The 16,655-nt window shown below is 33.5% G+C and overlaps 1 protein-coding gene across 4 annotated transcripts in view; it reads right to left on the minus strand.

The window, feature by feature from the left end:
- Positions 1 to 3,203: 3,203 nt before the first annotated feature.
- The window catches only part of LOC127876537 (uncharacterized), a 13,564-nt gene continuing 112 nt past the window's right edge, over positions 3,204 to 16,655 (minus strand). Inside the window, exons 1-10 of one of the 4 annotated variants that reach the window (XM_052421834.1) lie at positions 16,621 to 16,655; positions 16,119 to 16,209; positions 11,932 to 11,975; positions 10,639 to 11,047; positions 9,479 to 9,825; positions 8,687 to 8,786; positions 8,392 to 8,490; positions 8,110 to 8,190; positions 6,110 to 6,202; positions 3,204 to 5,982 (exon numbers count right to left, since the gene is read on the minus strand). The exon at positions 16,621 to 16,655 is cut by the window's right edge and continues 38 nt beyond it. In XM_052421834.1, the coding sequence (XP_052277794.1) occupies positions 4,711 to 5,982; positions 6,110 to 6,202; positions 8,110 to 8,190; positions 8,392 to 8,490; positions 8,687 to 8,786; positions 9,479 to 9,825; positions 10,639 to 11,047; positions 11,932 to 11,945 (2,415 nt within the window). In that variant the 5' untranslated portion in view covers positions 11,946 to 11,975; positions 16,119 to 16,209; positions 16,621 to 16,655 and the 3' untranslated portion in view covers positions 3,204 to 4,710. Of the gene's footprint in view, positions 5,983 to 6,109; positions 6,203 to 8,109; positions 8,191 to 8,391; positions 8,491 to 8,686; positions 8,787 to 9,478; positions 9,826 to 10,638; positions 11,048 to 11,931; positions 11,976 to 12,941; positions 13,130 to 16,118; positions 16,210 to 16,367; positions 16,441 to 16,620 lie in introns of those variants that run through there. The other 3 variants (XM_052421832.1, XM_052421833.1, XM_052421835.1) reach the window with 3 other exon arrangements.

Raw genomic sequence — 16,655 nt, forward strand, 5'->3', positions numbered from 1 at the left:
AAAAACAAAGACACAAACCGTAAAAAAGTCGTAACAGACATTAAAATAGAGTTCTGTTCAAACATAAACTTTCGTTATTTGTGTCAAATTTCAATCAGAAGAAAGGTAAGCAACTCACCAATTACAGCCCTACTAACTGTCTACATTCAAATCGAAAGTAGTAAGTAAATTTAATGTCTAATCTCGGGATACATTTCTATGTAAATTTTGACGATCGAATTCACCGAAAAATGCCTTTATCTTTTCGTCTTGTATATCACTTAGGTTTAAACGCCGGCTCTCTGTGCAACGTAAGCGAAATCACAGGTAGCTAGCTTGGACCCCTAAGAGGTATGGGGTCCGGCAATCTGCCAACCCGGGGGTTATCAAAAAGCAGAGCACCATCGCGCAAAGATTCATCGTTGTCAATCACTTGATTTGAAAGCGTTGCGAAGTCACTGTGCGTACAATTTTAAATCATTTTATTTTACTCATAACTGAGATATTCACGTTTGAAAAGTGATGCGTTAGAAAAGTCTCCAAGTGTACGTTTACAACTAATTCGTTTAAATCGTCTATAACGATATGTGAGATTATTATTGTGAAAAAAGACCCACTTCGTTTTCTATGACATATCTCCCTCTTTTTGCGCACTGTTTATGAATTCAAATGTTTGTAATAATAGGATACCTTTGAAATGTTTTAATATGTCATATTATAGCTAAGTCCCAAATTCTATTAGGCTGTTTTGTTTTTAAAAAAGGTCCATGCCTATGGTTATGTTAAATGCATCAAAATATTAAAGAGTACAAATTTACATGCTGAAAATGTGTTCGTAAAGTATCATACCTCTAGCAATACTACTTTTCGGGTTACGTGTTACACGATTTTTTTTAGTCCTTTTTGATAAATATAAGCCATAACTATGCATAAGTAAAAATGAACCCAAATATCAAGACGCGCAAGTGTAATAGTTGTATCGCCCTAGCAGAATTACGTATCGAATAACGAGCGACACAACTTCAAATTGTATTTTTATCTGAACATGGATTATCTCTGGTTATGCTAAACTAGAAACAACTCTGAAAAAGATGTTTTGCGTGTAAGATTAAACTGTACGTTTTTTAATAATTAAATTGATGACAACTGTTTAAATATTGTTGTTTTCTTCAGTTATTAGTTGCTTAAACACCTCATACAAATAAACTTTTAAATATCATTTCGGTTTGTAAATGCAACACTACATCCACAATACTTAAGATTGAAAAAATGAACCCAGGCTGTCTTACACACTGACAACCGGCAAATGTACGAAATCCCAATATGGATATTGCCTATGAAAGGGTTGATCTTAAACGCAATGCTCGACAGTGCCGCGATGCAAACGCGCAAGCACGATGCTGGTAGATCGATTACGAAAACGAAAACGCAAAACTACGACAGTAAGATGACGATAATGCGAAATAACTTGTCACCATCGTACTCGCACATTTTCACCATCATAATGTCGTTATGTTATGTATTGCGTTTTCATTATCGTACTGTCGCGTTATCATCATTAATCTGTCGTATTAAGGCCAGCGTACTTTCGCCTTCCGGTATGGATGGTTACAATAACAACATCGTCGTACTTTCGAGTATTCCTGATAAAATCTACCCTTTCATAGGCGAGGCCGAACAGGGTTCCGTACAAATGTCGGTTTCCTATTCCGGCTTTTTTAGCGTTTGTACGCCTTCTAGTTTTGCGTTATTACGCCTTTTTCGTAAGTACGCATTTTTTAGCGTTATTACGCCTGTTTAAGAGTTTGCACGCCTTTCAGTTTTTTTGCGTTATAACGTCTTTTTTAGCGTTAGTACGCGTTTATTAGCGTTAAAATGCGTTCATTTGCGTTAGTAAGTGTTTATTTGAAAATAAACGCCTTTTTTCGCTTTAATGCGACTTGTAACTATTTTACTAATACTCTCAATGGTGCTAATACCTTTTGTAATTAATTTCTACGAGGATAAGCCCATTGTTTACTTTCAAGTGTATACTTTCCGGGATAAAAATAAAAACACGTAAGACATTATTCTAATTATAATATCGTAGTGAAATTACATGGACGTCACTAACAGAGAACCTGTTGAACATTTGAAACTAGATTATATGTTTTTCCATTCGTGTATTCTAATTGGAAGATTCGCGAACGATAAAGAAGGCCATTTCACGTGCGTTCTAAACCGAAGGGACAAGTGTTGTAGATAACATGATTGCTTCATCAGAATTATTTGCGAAAATTACTGACTTTAAAGTACTTGACCGTTCAGAGTCGGATCATTTTCCAATTAACTGTCGAATAAACTTGGAACACATAAATAACAACTAAAAGATTTTGATAATAATATAGAAGTATCACGCGTAAATACATATAAATGGCAAGAAAGATTTGCTGATGCCTTTCGCGATCATATAAATACGCTGTTCAATGAAAATTCTAATATGTAATGAATCTTATTACTACAAATATTGAAGCGGCTATTGACAAATAAACGCTGTGTACTACGAAGCAGGCAAAAATATGCTTTTGTTTCCTAAATACAAACGATCATTAAAGCCACTCTTCTTTTTTTTTAAAGCCACATATAAACGTTATTCGAGCTACAAATTTAGCATCTGATTTGAATGAGAACAAGTATCGCAGAAATATATTTTAAAAACATTGCAATTCTAAAAGTTAAGAGTTACAAAAAAGAGAGTAACTACTCCAGAATCGAAAAAAACAACGAATTTCATGTGGAAAAAATTAAGCACGGCAAACCGCAACACAACATATCTACTATAATCGAGGCTAATGAATGGCACGGTTATTTTCGTATTTTATTATACAAAAATCATGCGCCGAGCATTGATACAATATACACTTATAAAAATACCATAAACGATGATGTGATTTTGTTAAATTAGCTTTTACACTCGCAGAAGTCGAATTTCAAAATCGTTATTCTATAAATAATAAAAGCAGGGCATAGATGGAATACTATTTGAGTTTATAAAAATTCTGTAAACAATATTACACCTTTCTAAGTATTACTTTTTAATCGGGCAACACATAAAAAATCCTTAATATTTAGATATGGTTTCGGGTTCGTTTGCATCTCTCAGGATGTTGGCAGCGTAGACTTATGTGTATGCAATTTTCGTCAGTGTATAATTTATTGCGTCTGATTCATAAACAAAGAGTCAATATTACATCATTTTTATTGATTCTATTCTACAAAAAACCATGCTCACATCGCAAAAGAAGGAAACCTTTATTAACGAAACATATATGTGTAAATAATTTTGTAAATCTATGTGGACATAGAAATCCCCCATTGCTTTGTTACAGGTATAGCAATAACATCGTAAATACTATGTACAATCCATTGTGAAGATATATATTTGTTTAAATTTATGCCAATTTTGGCTTGAGAAATGTGGACGTAGTCTGCATCACAAACGTAGTAAGTTGTATGCTTCTCTTATAAAAATGGTGATGTTATTGGACACAACTCAGAAACGCATATGGGAAACTAGTATGAAAAAGAAGTTGCTCGCCCACATATAGTTGATAGCAATGACATTTATGAAGTTTCAAGTTAATTTTTGAAAGAATTTCACTCAATAAACCGATCGAATGACTTTCAGAGTGACTCCAGTACACTAATTAATACTGAATTTAATATATATTATATGACCTATCTGATAAGGAGGAGAATCGTCCATCTTATTTGTAAGCAGTTGCCCAGTTTTGTGTGTTTTGCAGTTAACTGTACGTTTTTATTATTCTGCTTATCTCTTAAACACCAAATTATGGTTTAAACTCTTGACATTGTATTATGACCCCGATAGTGACTTACATATGCATCCTGCAAATTGTCTAAGTGACCGAAACATTGTAGCTACGTTTTGTGAAAGTCCTTTCAAGCGTATATGTGAAATGAGCGGAAACAAAAGTAGTCTTAAACCTTTGACCTTTAGGTGCGACATCTTTAGCCGGTATGACATTCTAATGCCTTCTGTACATGATCTCTATGGAGCGGATACGAAAAAGAAGGTTCAAACGTTTGATTATTAAGTACGCCCTTGACCTTAAATTACGCATGCCTTCTGAGAATCGTCTCTATGGCATTAACATTTGAGGATACTTTCATAACATTTCGTCGCATGTTATACGAGATATGGTGAGGACACGAACACGGAGGCTTAAACCTTTGACCTTGAGATATGATCTTGACCTGCATTGAACATTACTGACTGATGCCTTTATCATTTGATGAACCTTGAAAAAAGTCATTAAACTTATTTATCAGATATGGAAAAGACACACAAGTGTTACGGACAAACTTACGGACTTACGGACGGACGAATTGACTGAAAGACGAACTGTAGGACGAAAGCACGAAGGGCATTCATATAATTTCTTGCTCACTTTTCGGCCACAGAGTAATAAATCACTTCAGCAATATTCAAAATGTACGTCAGATGCAAAGTAAGTTTAGACTGAATGACAATAATTCTAATAACATATCGTTACAATTGTAATGGGTTAACTATACAAAGGGAATATAAGTTATATACAAGTGCATTTACTGAGTCACAAATTAACGACCATCTTCGCACATACACTTACTAATTTAATTAAATCAAACGTTTTTTTTTGTCTTTAGTTTTTAAAGTGCAATACATAATTGATGTATCGAATCCATTTTTTATGTGTAGTTTTTAATGTAATACTGTTCACATCTGTTGTAACTTTCAATACCCATTAGCAAAATACATTTTTGTTGTCCTTCAGTGTGCATCACCCTTTTGAATGTTTCCCACTCATCCGCTGTTGGTATTTCAGATGATTGTCCCGAATCTGTACTATCTGGCATACCATGTGTTGTGCTGACATTAGACTGTATGGGAGTACTGTAAGTTGCACTGCGCGGAACATCATATGGGCTGTGTCCTATATTCGATTGTCTTGATGACGATGCATTAGCTTGATCGGTGTATTGCCAGTTGTATGGCTGTTGGCTGTTTCCCACAACGTGCCAAGTTCCTGAAGCATTTGTGTTAATTGTGTTGTGCCTGTCTTGTCTTTGATAGCCACTCATACTCGCCTGTCCAACTGATGCGGCAATTTTATTTTGTGAGATATGTAATGGCTGACCTTGATGAGCGCTTATACCCGCTGGTCCAGTCGATGTATTTATCGGGAACTGTGTGTGAATCAAGTTCTGTCCTCCATGGCCGCTTAAACCAGCCTCTCCAGTTGATGTATCCATTGGGTACTGTGTATTGTTTTCTTCTTGATGACAGCTTATTTCTGCCTGCCGAGATGACGCGTTCATTGGGTACTGGGAGTACGGCATGGTCTGTCCTTGACGGCCGCTTACTCCATCGAGGTATGTCCTCGTAATATTTGGGTTATGTGTGTTATTCAAGTTCTGTTCTTGATGTCCGCTTACACAAGGTGTTGAATTGTATGTGTTGTTATCATCAGTTTTGTCGTTGAGTGTTTTCACTCTCCGATTTTCTTCTTCAGTATTTGGTTTGAAACCCTTATTTTCAGAATGATCAAGTACACTCTGCCTGGGATCGATATCTCCAGCACGTTCATCTTTCATTGTGTGCTGCTCACGTTGTGCTACCATTTCCTGTTGTAATGATTCAGATGTAGGTCTATTAGTTGTTTGCCTGGTTTTACCAATTTTATATGCCTGTGCTACACCTTTAACAAGTGTAGAACCTCTGTCATGCAATAACAGAGCTGGCCATACAAGATACTGCACGTTATCACCACTCTGAGTGTAGGGCTTATACAGCTCCGTGTTAAATTTGGAATCTGCCTGTGGCAAAGCGGCGATAACTACAGGTGGATCTTGTGCATTCATCAACCAACACACCTTCAAACATGCCTCCACGTATTGTGATATCTCATGTGTGGTAACTATTTGCAAGTAGTCTTTTGCGACGTGTTTCTGAATGTATTCCTGAATAAAATATTCGTAAGATTAGCTTTAAATGAAGAATGTATTGCTCAAAAGAATGTTACGCACTATGGTTTGACATTTGTTTTCAGTATGCACAATAAAGTGTAGATAAAAAGACAATACTCACCTGAAAAATTGCTTTAACACTCAACTCTGCAGTGTATTTCCTAAATTCTTTCACTTGTGTTTTTAGTTCAAGCGAGTCAGCTTTTTGGTCTACCTAAAACCATGTAAAAAATAATATAATATAAATAATTGCAAAAAATGTGGCATACACGCAACTTTCTATGGAAGGAAAGGTTAAATAAAAACGATGGATTTAGATACAAGATAACAATGTTATCCGTACGTCAAAACCAAAATAAAGATTATTTGAAAGGTACTTCATTTTGTTAAGAAAAAGTATTTTCTTTTGATCTTTTTCAGAGATTGATTGAATTCCCCTACTGGTTTTCAAATCTATATCATGCGATATTTCAAAAAGTACTTAAGCTGTGTATCTTGTTAAAGAGCCATACGTTGAGTATGCACATTATGTCAGCGTTGTTTTTTCGTCAGAAAAAATCTTGTTTATATGGTTACCATGAAAAAATGAGGATCCTGCGATAACTAGAAAAGCACTCAAAACTAGGTATGTGGATAGAAGGCAACATGGGAATATGCACGTTATTTAAGATTTTCCGTTGGTATAAAAATTTGTATTACTTTTGTTATAAAATAAATACGAACTGTGCGATAAATCGAGATCCTGTGATAACTGTAAAATAATTGAGGCTCGTTTAATGAAACGCGGTATGTGGTAAGTGACCATTACGAAGAAAATGCTCGTCATTTCAGCGTTTCTGTTTTTAACAGTTGTGGTTGTTATGGTTTCATTCGTTTGTGAACACCGGCCTACAAATCTTGCTCTTGTGTTAACTCGATAAATAAGGAAGGCTGATGAAATTCGGTATGTGGCTAGAGGAACATACGGGCCAGATAGACAAAGTGTGGTTTATTTACTTCCAGAAATAAGTAAAAACTTAAATATTGATCCTGCAAAATCTAATCTACGTACCCGGGTCTACGTACTAGCCAGGCTCATTAAATTGTCAACACGGATAGAGGACCATATAGGGAATATGCATGTGATTTCAGTTGTTGTCTTTATATCAAATTGAACTTGCTGATATTACCGAAAAAATTGAACAATAAATATTGATCAACATATTAAAGGTTGTGACAATGCTCTTGTTGATATTATTACACCATGCTTATGTTAGCATATTGTATACATAAAATGAGTTTTATTTTGTTTGTATCATTGATGCCACAGATTTATAATTATTATCAATTGGATGACTGCTTTATGTCAAAATTGAAGACGCCCACATGTACAGGTGTTTTGAATTTATTTTAATTAAGTGTATTTTTCAACCAAAATGAACGCATATAGAATATTTTATTAAGCTTCTTAAACCACGTGTTGATATTTATTTCTCGAATGTAAACAGTTAAAGGGGCCTTTTCACGCTTTGGTAATTTGACAAAATTGAAAAAAGTGGTTTCAGATTCGCAAATTTTCGTTTTAGCTATGATATTTGTGAGGAAACAGTAATACTGAACATTTTCCATGCTCTAAAATAGCCTTTATATGCATCTTTTGACGATTTAAAGTCCTGACAATTATAAAGCGTTGCATCGCGAAACGATTGAATAATTTGGAGAATTCTGTTGTTGTCGTTATATTTTGTGAAACAACGAGGATCGCTTATATGAAGAATAAAATTCTTCTTGCATTGTGGAAGGGAGGATGGCCGAGTGGTCTAATGCGCAGACTTTTTACTCCAGGACTCCAGAGGTCAGTGGTTAGAGTCCTAGTGTGGGTTACCTTTTTTCTATTTTCTAATTTTTATTCTTGATTATTTACCAGAGCTTTTTAGATCCAATATTTACATTTATAAATATAAAGCATTTAATGACAAACTTCAAAACATGCCAAAATCTGTGAAAAGGCCCCTTTAAATTAATGAATTTATACGTTCTTTGTTTTACATTCTTTAATTTCGCTTTAAACGAAACAAATGAACTATGTAGGGCACTCAGCTAGTACTCTGTTTGTTGTACATTATACAGTATAAGTTTTACCTCTGATCCCCACATATAGGCTACTTGTTTCAGCTGATCAATCTGATCACGTGCTTTCTCTTTGCAGAACGTATAGACGCTCTATTAAATAAAAGTAAATCTCTTTTTTTATTTGACGCAGACAACAAATGAACATTATGCAAGGTTTCCAATCTTTATTGAATAAATTATTTTAAGTCACTTTAATGTTAAAGGTTATTTTTTGTTTAATATATGTTAAACATTAATAAAGTTCTATTGACTCTTTATAACAATTTTTTTCAGTTAAAGAAAAATGCATACCAGATACAAATTCAATAGATCTTGAATAGTTTTCTCCTCGTTGTTTGAAGTCTCCTCCAATACTTCAAATGCATTAGTCCATTGGTTGTCATATAATTCCTGTGCACAATCACAATTTCAAGTATAGTATACATATATATATATTATTGGTGTGCCTTAACAATCTGTAAATGCGATGTATATTTAACATTATCTAATCAAACGGATAAAAAAAGTAACTTATAAGAAAAAGACGATGACTCTAGTTTTTGTTACGCTGGCTCAAACTGATTGATAAGCTTCAACTATTTATTACCGAGTGTTTTTCTCCGAGTTTCGTAGGCCGGTTCGTGTCGCTAAGATCTGCTATCTGAGGGTTGTTTTCTGTCAGTTTGTTGCTCAACAATTTGCTCAACCTATACAAAAATCGCATATAAGCTTTTTTAAATCTCAGATGCAAACTCGATATATTTATCATATGTGTTTTTTTTTTGTCTAAGGCCACGAAAAAAATGGATCCAATGGATAAACTTTCATGTGATATGTAATATGTACACTTGTACAGAGTTCACACTTAATAATAAAACATTATACAGTGATAGGCCCTTTGCACATAGATGTCCCTCATTGACTGTAAACTGCAAACAAAAATCCTGCAAAGTAAAGCTTTAGCAAATATCTATCTGTATACAGTTTCACAATCAATTATTCAGCATAAGTTCTTCGCTGTATCAGTCATTGCTTTAAGTTGTGCGAATGTTATTTGTTATGCAATTACAATCTATTTTTTTCTTTGGTTTTAGCTATTTATTAATGTGTGGGGGAGATTATCTTAGAATATTAATAGCGCTAATTAACAAGTAGGTTTCGATACTTTTAATATAAGCTAAACGCCTGTAATATTTTTTGTTTGTCGTAATTTACTGTTTGAAATGTATGTGTTTGTCATTTTAGTATATCTGATTATTTAAGGTGCATATTGGTGCCGGTACTAATGGCAAAATTTTATACCTTAACTTTTATCTTCGCGTCAATTATATCGACGTAAAACATAGATTATTGTTATACCAAAACCATATTTTACTGTTACAAGAAAAAATGTAATTACCTTGATTTACACTCAGATAATTCTTGAGAACTTTTTTCAGATGACCGCCTGCTGTCCTCAAGTTCTTTCCGGAGATGCTGGTTTTCCAGCCTTAAAGATTGTTCATGTGCCATTAAACGTTTAACTTCGTCAGCAAATTCTTTATTAGTCTTATTTGCCTCAGCCAATTCTTTCAAAGAGTCATTATATTTCTTCTGAATTATTACTTCTGATGATTTTAGTTCTTTATATTTCGCCAAATACGTGTTCTTATCTTTGTCTTTTGCATCATTTGTTACTTGAATAGATCGTTCGAGCTTTTCCACTTTTTCTTGAAGATTCTCATTTTCCTTTATCGCGTTCAATAACTGCAAGTTAAAAGAAATCTGGGATTTACTATGGAATATGATCACAAATATATATGTGTATTTTGCATATAAACCATGCGATTACAACTATTCATAATGCGTTACATTGTTAAACAATAGCATAAGTGGCAATCGTCTCACAATTCCGTTAACATTTTAATTTTTCACAACATCGTATTGACATTTTAATATGTATCTTTATGTATTTAAAATGTTAAATAACATTTTTACATCTATCATTAAAATCCGAATGATTATATAAATTAATTAAATAGCCCAAAACTCCGGGACATTATTTAATAGTTTGGTCTATTTGATGTGCAATACAATGTCATAGTTTGGCGGATTTAAGAAACTTAACAAAATAGTGTGTATTGCAGACAGAACAATGCACACAACACTGAATTAGGAAAGCAAACGAAGCCTCGACCGGGATTTTTAACAAAGGTCATCTGAATGCAAAGGCTTACTATGAAAATAATACGTCATTCTGGTATTTAGTAATAAGACTTTAGTATTAACACCGTGTAAGAAAATATCCTTTAGTGAGTTATTATTAAAACGTTTCATATTTCTCTATGTCGGTAGTGGTATAAATATTATTTAAATAAATATTACTTTATGTTAGACATAATATGTCTAACAACAGGCCAGTCTAACACAATAAGATAAGTTCGATCGTCATACTGGTAACAATTAGGAATCACGTCGTAATAAATAAGAAAGTTGTACTTCAGATAAATGGCAGCCATAATTATTTAACATTGAATGAATGAAACAAGAGTAATATTGAAAATGAAATGACAATAATACCTTTGGAATCTCTGTCTTAGCGCTTGGCAAAGCATTTTGCAACGCTTCCAATGCGCCAAACAGTGTTTCAACAGATTCGCAAGGTAGACTATCATGTGGGATGACAATGCCTTCCATTGTACCGGTTTTGTGTTCAGACGTAACCGCAAGCAGCGGAGGTTTGTGGACATCAGCCGTTTCTCCCGCAGAATGAGTTGCTAATTGGGACTTTGCTCCCGGCTGATTTTGTGGGCTTTTCGATTTGACTTTTTCCGCGTAGCTTGCGTCTACGCTACTAGACCCTTTGTCTACATTTACCATGAACCGATTTCTGCTATCCACGCGCTGACCTGTTGCGTTCGTAGAACTGTCATCTCGCACATAAGGTTTAGATGCTGATGCCCCCATGCTTGCAGGTGAGTTCTTATTCCTAGATCGTACATCAAAAATTTTGATTATTGAATTCACACTTGGATAACCCTTTTAATGCGTCATATAATGGAATAAATTAACCTTTCTCTAGTTATTGATACAAATTTGATACTGTAAAGTGTCTCAGTATTGAGTAGTAGACGCCGCACGTCGTACTACGTTCTACGACATTATTATGATACCACATTTACGATGTGACATATATAACAGGACTATTAAAGGTCTCAATTTTTAATGGTACAACGTTAAAAAGTTAGTTTGCTTATATAGATAGTATTTATCAAATGACGACGCTTGACCAGTGTTGGCCTCATAATTTTAAACTGAGAATATGACCACAACCCCATGGTATACACACTAATAATTACATCGCAGGGCTATGTGGTTACAGGGAAGAATATTTTAAACATAGTTTTGATAATTTTGTCAATATAAATCATGTGTCCCCAAGGTGGGGCCATTTTTTGTCCCAGGGTTATGAATACGATATTGCAAACTTTATGTAACACCTTTTGACCTTGTAGTTGCTGAGAAGCAATTAATTTAAGTTTTTTTGCTAATAAAGTACATGTTAATAATAATAATGGAAATCTATTAATTGACATCTTATGAAATTACAACAAAACTTAAACAATACCGTTGATATTTTAAGTTCAGGAAAAAAATCTAATTTGACATCTAAATACATGCATATCAGCAACTGCTACATAAGAATGAATTTGTTGATGTTTTTTTTATTTCATACATTATTTTTTTAACAATAACAATATCAATATAACTTGTATCGATTTTGTATGATATCCTACTGTGAAAAAACGTATAAGTTTTGATTAAATTACGCAACGTGGAAATTATTTCTTTAGTTTATTAAGTGTAGCTTACTTGTTGTTTGACATTATCTTAAACACTGTCTTCGTATGGTTTCCCTGGAAAAAGAATTGATTTATTTTTTTATTTATAAAAATTACACAATGGGAAGAGCAAGATGATCATAAAAATACACAAGAGGGTCAAGATGGCTCAAGATCGCTTATCTTTGTTATCGGTCGTTGCCCCTTTCGAACACATGGGCTTGATTAAAAAAAAAATCTTTTTCTATGGCTTATTGTTACTTTAAAAATATCAAATCAGGAGAGTTTTGTGGTTTGAGAGTTATTTTAAAGTTAGTATGATATACAATTTAAAATAAAAGTTATAAACTTGACCTCAAATCATGTTTTTTTAACAAACTTAGTAGAAAAATATTTTAAGATGTTACATTCCATATATCATAAGGTCTTGGTGATTTAGTGAATAATGTGTGAGTCATTTCGCTATAAAGGTCTACACAAATACTGTGACCAATGGGGCTTTGCGAGTTTAAACCCAATGGTCATTATTTGAACAAACTTAGAGTATCACCATACAATTTTACACGCTCAATACAAAACATCTGGGCATTGTGGTTTCAATTGTTTTCAAAAAAATATTGTATACATATACCCGAAACATAGTAAACTTCATGGTGGCGCAAATTTTAACCTAGGGGTCGTGATTTGAGCAAATACAAATACTAAAACAATGTGCTTTTTGGTTGCAGAGATTTTTCATTTTATACATGTAAGCAGAAACAGGTAACCCGAAGGGCGGGCACGATCTGGTAGAGGACCGCCATATGATGCTACAATGATACGACCAAACCTTTGATCCTTGTGGTTTCAGAGAAGATGGCGTTGTGAAGTTTTCACTAGATACATATGGGAGAAGAAATCCCTGGAGGACCACGATTCGATGTTACATGCCAAATACAAAAGCTATAGGCCTTTTTGTTTCAAATAACAAGATCGTAAACATTTAAACATGTTTCACTTCATACAAATAAGGAAAACAAATAACATCCAATTTAAACCGACCTGGCAAAGGACAACCACACGATGTTATACATTTGATATTCAACCCGTCTTAAACCAAATATTTAACTTCCGACTCTTGCGATTTAAATAGGAGACGTTTTGGAAGTACAGCTTTTAAGTTTATTTGTTACCATGCTTGTTTAAAACAACCAGATACAACACAGCGATTGTCATCTGTGTAGTTTGTGGCGAGTTTGTAGTGATAACAGTCACTGTATAATGAAGCATGGAAAGTCGACTTGCGATATTTTATTATCTTTGCCAATACATGTTGCCCTATCTTTGATAGCGAAATTCTAAATGTTTGCTGTTCATTAGATCATGATATTTATTTGGTGGGTCATATTTATCAATTAGCAATCGGACAATTGTATTTCGCAATAGCGTTTCGCCAACAGGATCTTTCACTTACCAAGAAAGGATTTTTGTAAGAAAATCGGCGGTTGGCAAATATCAATAGACAATTAGCAAAAACTATAGATCAGCTTATTTCCACGCTTTCGTTATTCATGTTGATTGTCATTAATAATTTAATAAAGGCATACGACAAATAGCAGTTCACCGCAGGTAGGAAATTAAATCGACAATTGGAAAATAGCATTTGACATGTAGCAAATAACAATTTACCTTCGGATATTTGTTCGAAATTACAAAATAACTTGGTACCATACTTTCGATAATAAAATTACAGACGCATTCTTTTATTGTTTGTAGATTAACATGCTTTTATAAGGCGGGGTGGGCAAGTTTTTTAAATAAATATATACAATGTAACATTATTTAAATAATGTACATTTTAATTTTTCTTCAAAATCGCGTTCTTCGATAAGAATTGTATTTTTATACCGTATCTTTTTGCTCGAAGCGTCACTAAAAGTCATGTGCATTTCTTTGTGATTTTACCCTAGAGGGTTCCGCTTGTGCAAAACTGTCAAGCGGCTAACGTTTTAAAACAAGAACAACATAAATACACCTTTATTTTTTTTTTTTTTAAACGACACCTAAGTGTGTGTTACCCATCAAACATTCACTTAATACAATCTAAATTATTTATTTACAATAAATAAACTTAAGCCGTCGATACACCCCTTTAAAAACTTACCGCTGAGAAACTATCCATTATGAGTAATATTTTAGCAATGCAGACGGTCATTAGAAAACATGTCAGTTAAATAAATAATTTTAGCAAGTTATTGCCACGATATGATTTCAACAAAAGTCTTATGATTTTCCAATATAAATGGTTGCAATCGATGTTAAATTTTTGCGCGCGGGTTAATCAACTAAATTAATTAAATAATCAATTAACTAATGCACTAAAATATTAGAACTAATATTGTTTTAATATTAATACAACATAAATGTATATGTAATTATGTGAACTACTGTCAATATGCCCGTTTAAAACCACACAACGTATTTGGCATATTAAATTTAAGAATAAATAAGAAACATATTTTATCTATGCCAATTTTATTAGAATATATCTGGTGGTAACAAGGTAGAAAACCGTCTTTTTTGCGCTTTAGAACTTACAAATAGTCGCGTTTGTCGAAATGGACGTATACGTATAGAAATCCTTCTTTCGGTTTTAAAAGCGGTACCGTTTGAAAAATAATTAATAACTTGCTAACTAGGCTATAGATGTAATTTTATCTATACCAATAAGAATATATCAGGTGGTTACAAGATAGAAATCCGTCTTTTTGCGCTTTAAAACTTAAAAATAATCGCGTTTGTCGAAATGGACGTATACATATAGAAATTTTACTTTCGGCTTTAAAAGCGGTACCGTTTGAAAAAAAAATACAATAACTTGCTAACTAGGCTACGTATTTAATTTTATCTATGCCAATTATAATATATCAGGTGGTTACAAGATAGAAATCCGTCTTTTTGCGCTTTAAACTTAAAAATAATCGCGTTTATCGAAATGGACGTATACGTATAGAAATCCTCCTTCCGGTTTTAAAAGCGGAACCATTTGAAAAATATTAAATTACTTGCTAACTAGGCTAAAACTTGTTCACACTTTCAAATTGCATCTATGTGTATAGATTAACATGTGAATGTGTTTTATTTCAAGGTGTGTGGCTTTAAGCGGTAATGAATCTTATACATGTCGCTTATTTATCTAATTATCTCAAGCACAGGTGGTTAGCGTGTGGCTATAATATTAATTAGTGAAAACATCATTTTGAATGATAAATAATCATATTATAACGAAAAATTAACTTTTCTTAAAAAAAAAAATTTCACTATCAAATATATATATAACAAGGTATGCAACTCAAAATCAGCCCAAAACGGGGTGCATCGCTTTGAACAGCCATATCTTCATCAATTTTGCAGCGATTTTCACGATCTCGGTCTTATTCAACGCAGAAATGAATTTCCTTTCTGGAAATGTATATGTCTTGCAATATTTTTACAAATGCTGGGTCAACTTTTAAGAAATAACACGATACACAACACGCATGACCCAGTTGACAGTGATCATGCTGTCTTTAAGACTGAAATCTTCACGGAGTAAAGGGCAACTTCCCTATAAAGTTCATGTAGTTCGATACCATAATTCAATAAAACGTATGAAAAAACATTATTACCGTTCTTGTCGTTACATTCTGCATCAAGACTAACTGTCCAGCGCCGTTTGAAACCTTTGTTTACATACATTTCAACTAACTGACATTTTAAACATACGAGTGATTTCATTGGTCCAATGCGGAGGTGTGTCTTTACAACTGGAGATTTCATTCATAAAGAATACATGATCACTGTCAACTGGGTCATGCGTGTTGTGTATCGTGTTATTTCTTAAAAGTTGACCCAGCATTTGTAAAAATATTGCAAGACATATACATTTCCAGAAAGGAAATTCATTTCTGCGTTGAATAAGACCGAGATCGTGAAAATCGCTGCAAAATTGATGAAGATATGGCTGTTCAAAGCGATGCACCCCGTTTTGGGCTGATTTTGAGTTGCATACCTTGTTATATATATATTTGATAGTGAAATATTTTTTTTCAGAAAAGTTAATTTTTCGTTATTATATGATTATTTATCATTCAAAATGATGTTTTCACTAATTAATAGCATAGCCACACGCTAACCACCTGTGATCTCAAGTAAATGCCAAAATATGCATACAATTTATAGAATTAAATCAGGTCTTACCTGCGATGCGTCGAATCCGAATTCTCTTAAATTTCTCAGTTTGATATCGAAAGTACTTGAAAGAGACTCTAGACAGAGGCCTATATTATCGCTGAAATCGAAAGTTAGTTTTCAGAATTCAGACAGTATATATGGAAAAATTGAAAATTTTGACAATGAAATGAAAAACTCGTTGGAAAGTGTTTTTGGCACATAAGAACATTTGAGATAACCTGAAACATAATATTACAAAAATTCATCCTTACATACTTGATTTAACTTTATTACTGCTAAAAGCCTCTCAAAGCTGATTGGAATCAGTACATAGAAAAAGAAAGAGGAAGTAAAAAAATGAAACAATACCAAGAAGCCAAATAAGATATGTTTCCTAAAAATGTATAACTATGAAAGGCCGTTGTGCCATTGTGCGGCCTGACATTTCGTATTTGCTAAATGATAATCGTTATATGCCAAACCACAGTTGCTTAAAAAACATATAAACATGGCTAAGTGCACATTATACCTTTCGGTTCAATACAACGGTACTTTTAAATAGTT

This window comes from Dreissena polymorpha, chromosome 4 (assembly GCF_020536995.1).
Source record: "Dreissena polymorpha isolate Duluth1 chromosome 4, UMN_Dpol_1.0, whole genome shotgun sequence".
Lineage (NCBI taxonomy): Eukaryota > Metazoa > Mollusca > Bivalvia > Myida > Dreissenidae > Dreissena > Dreissena polymorpha.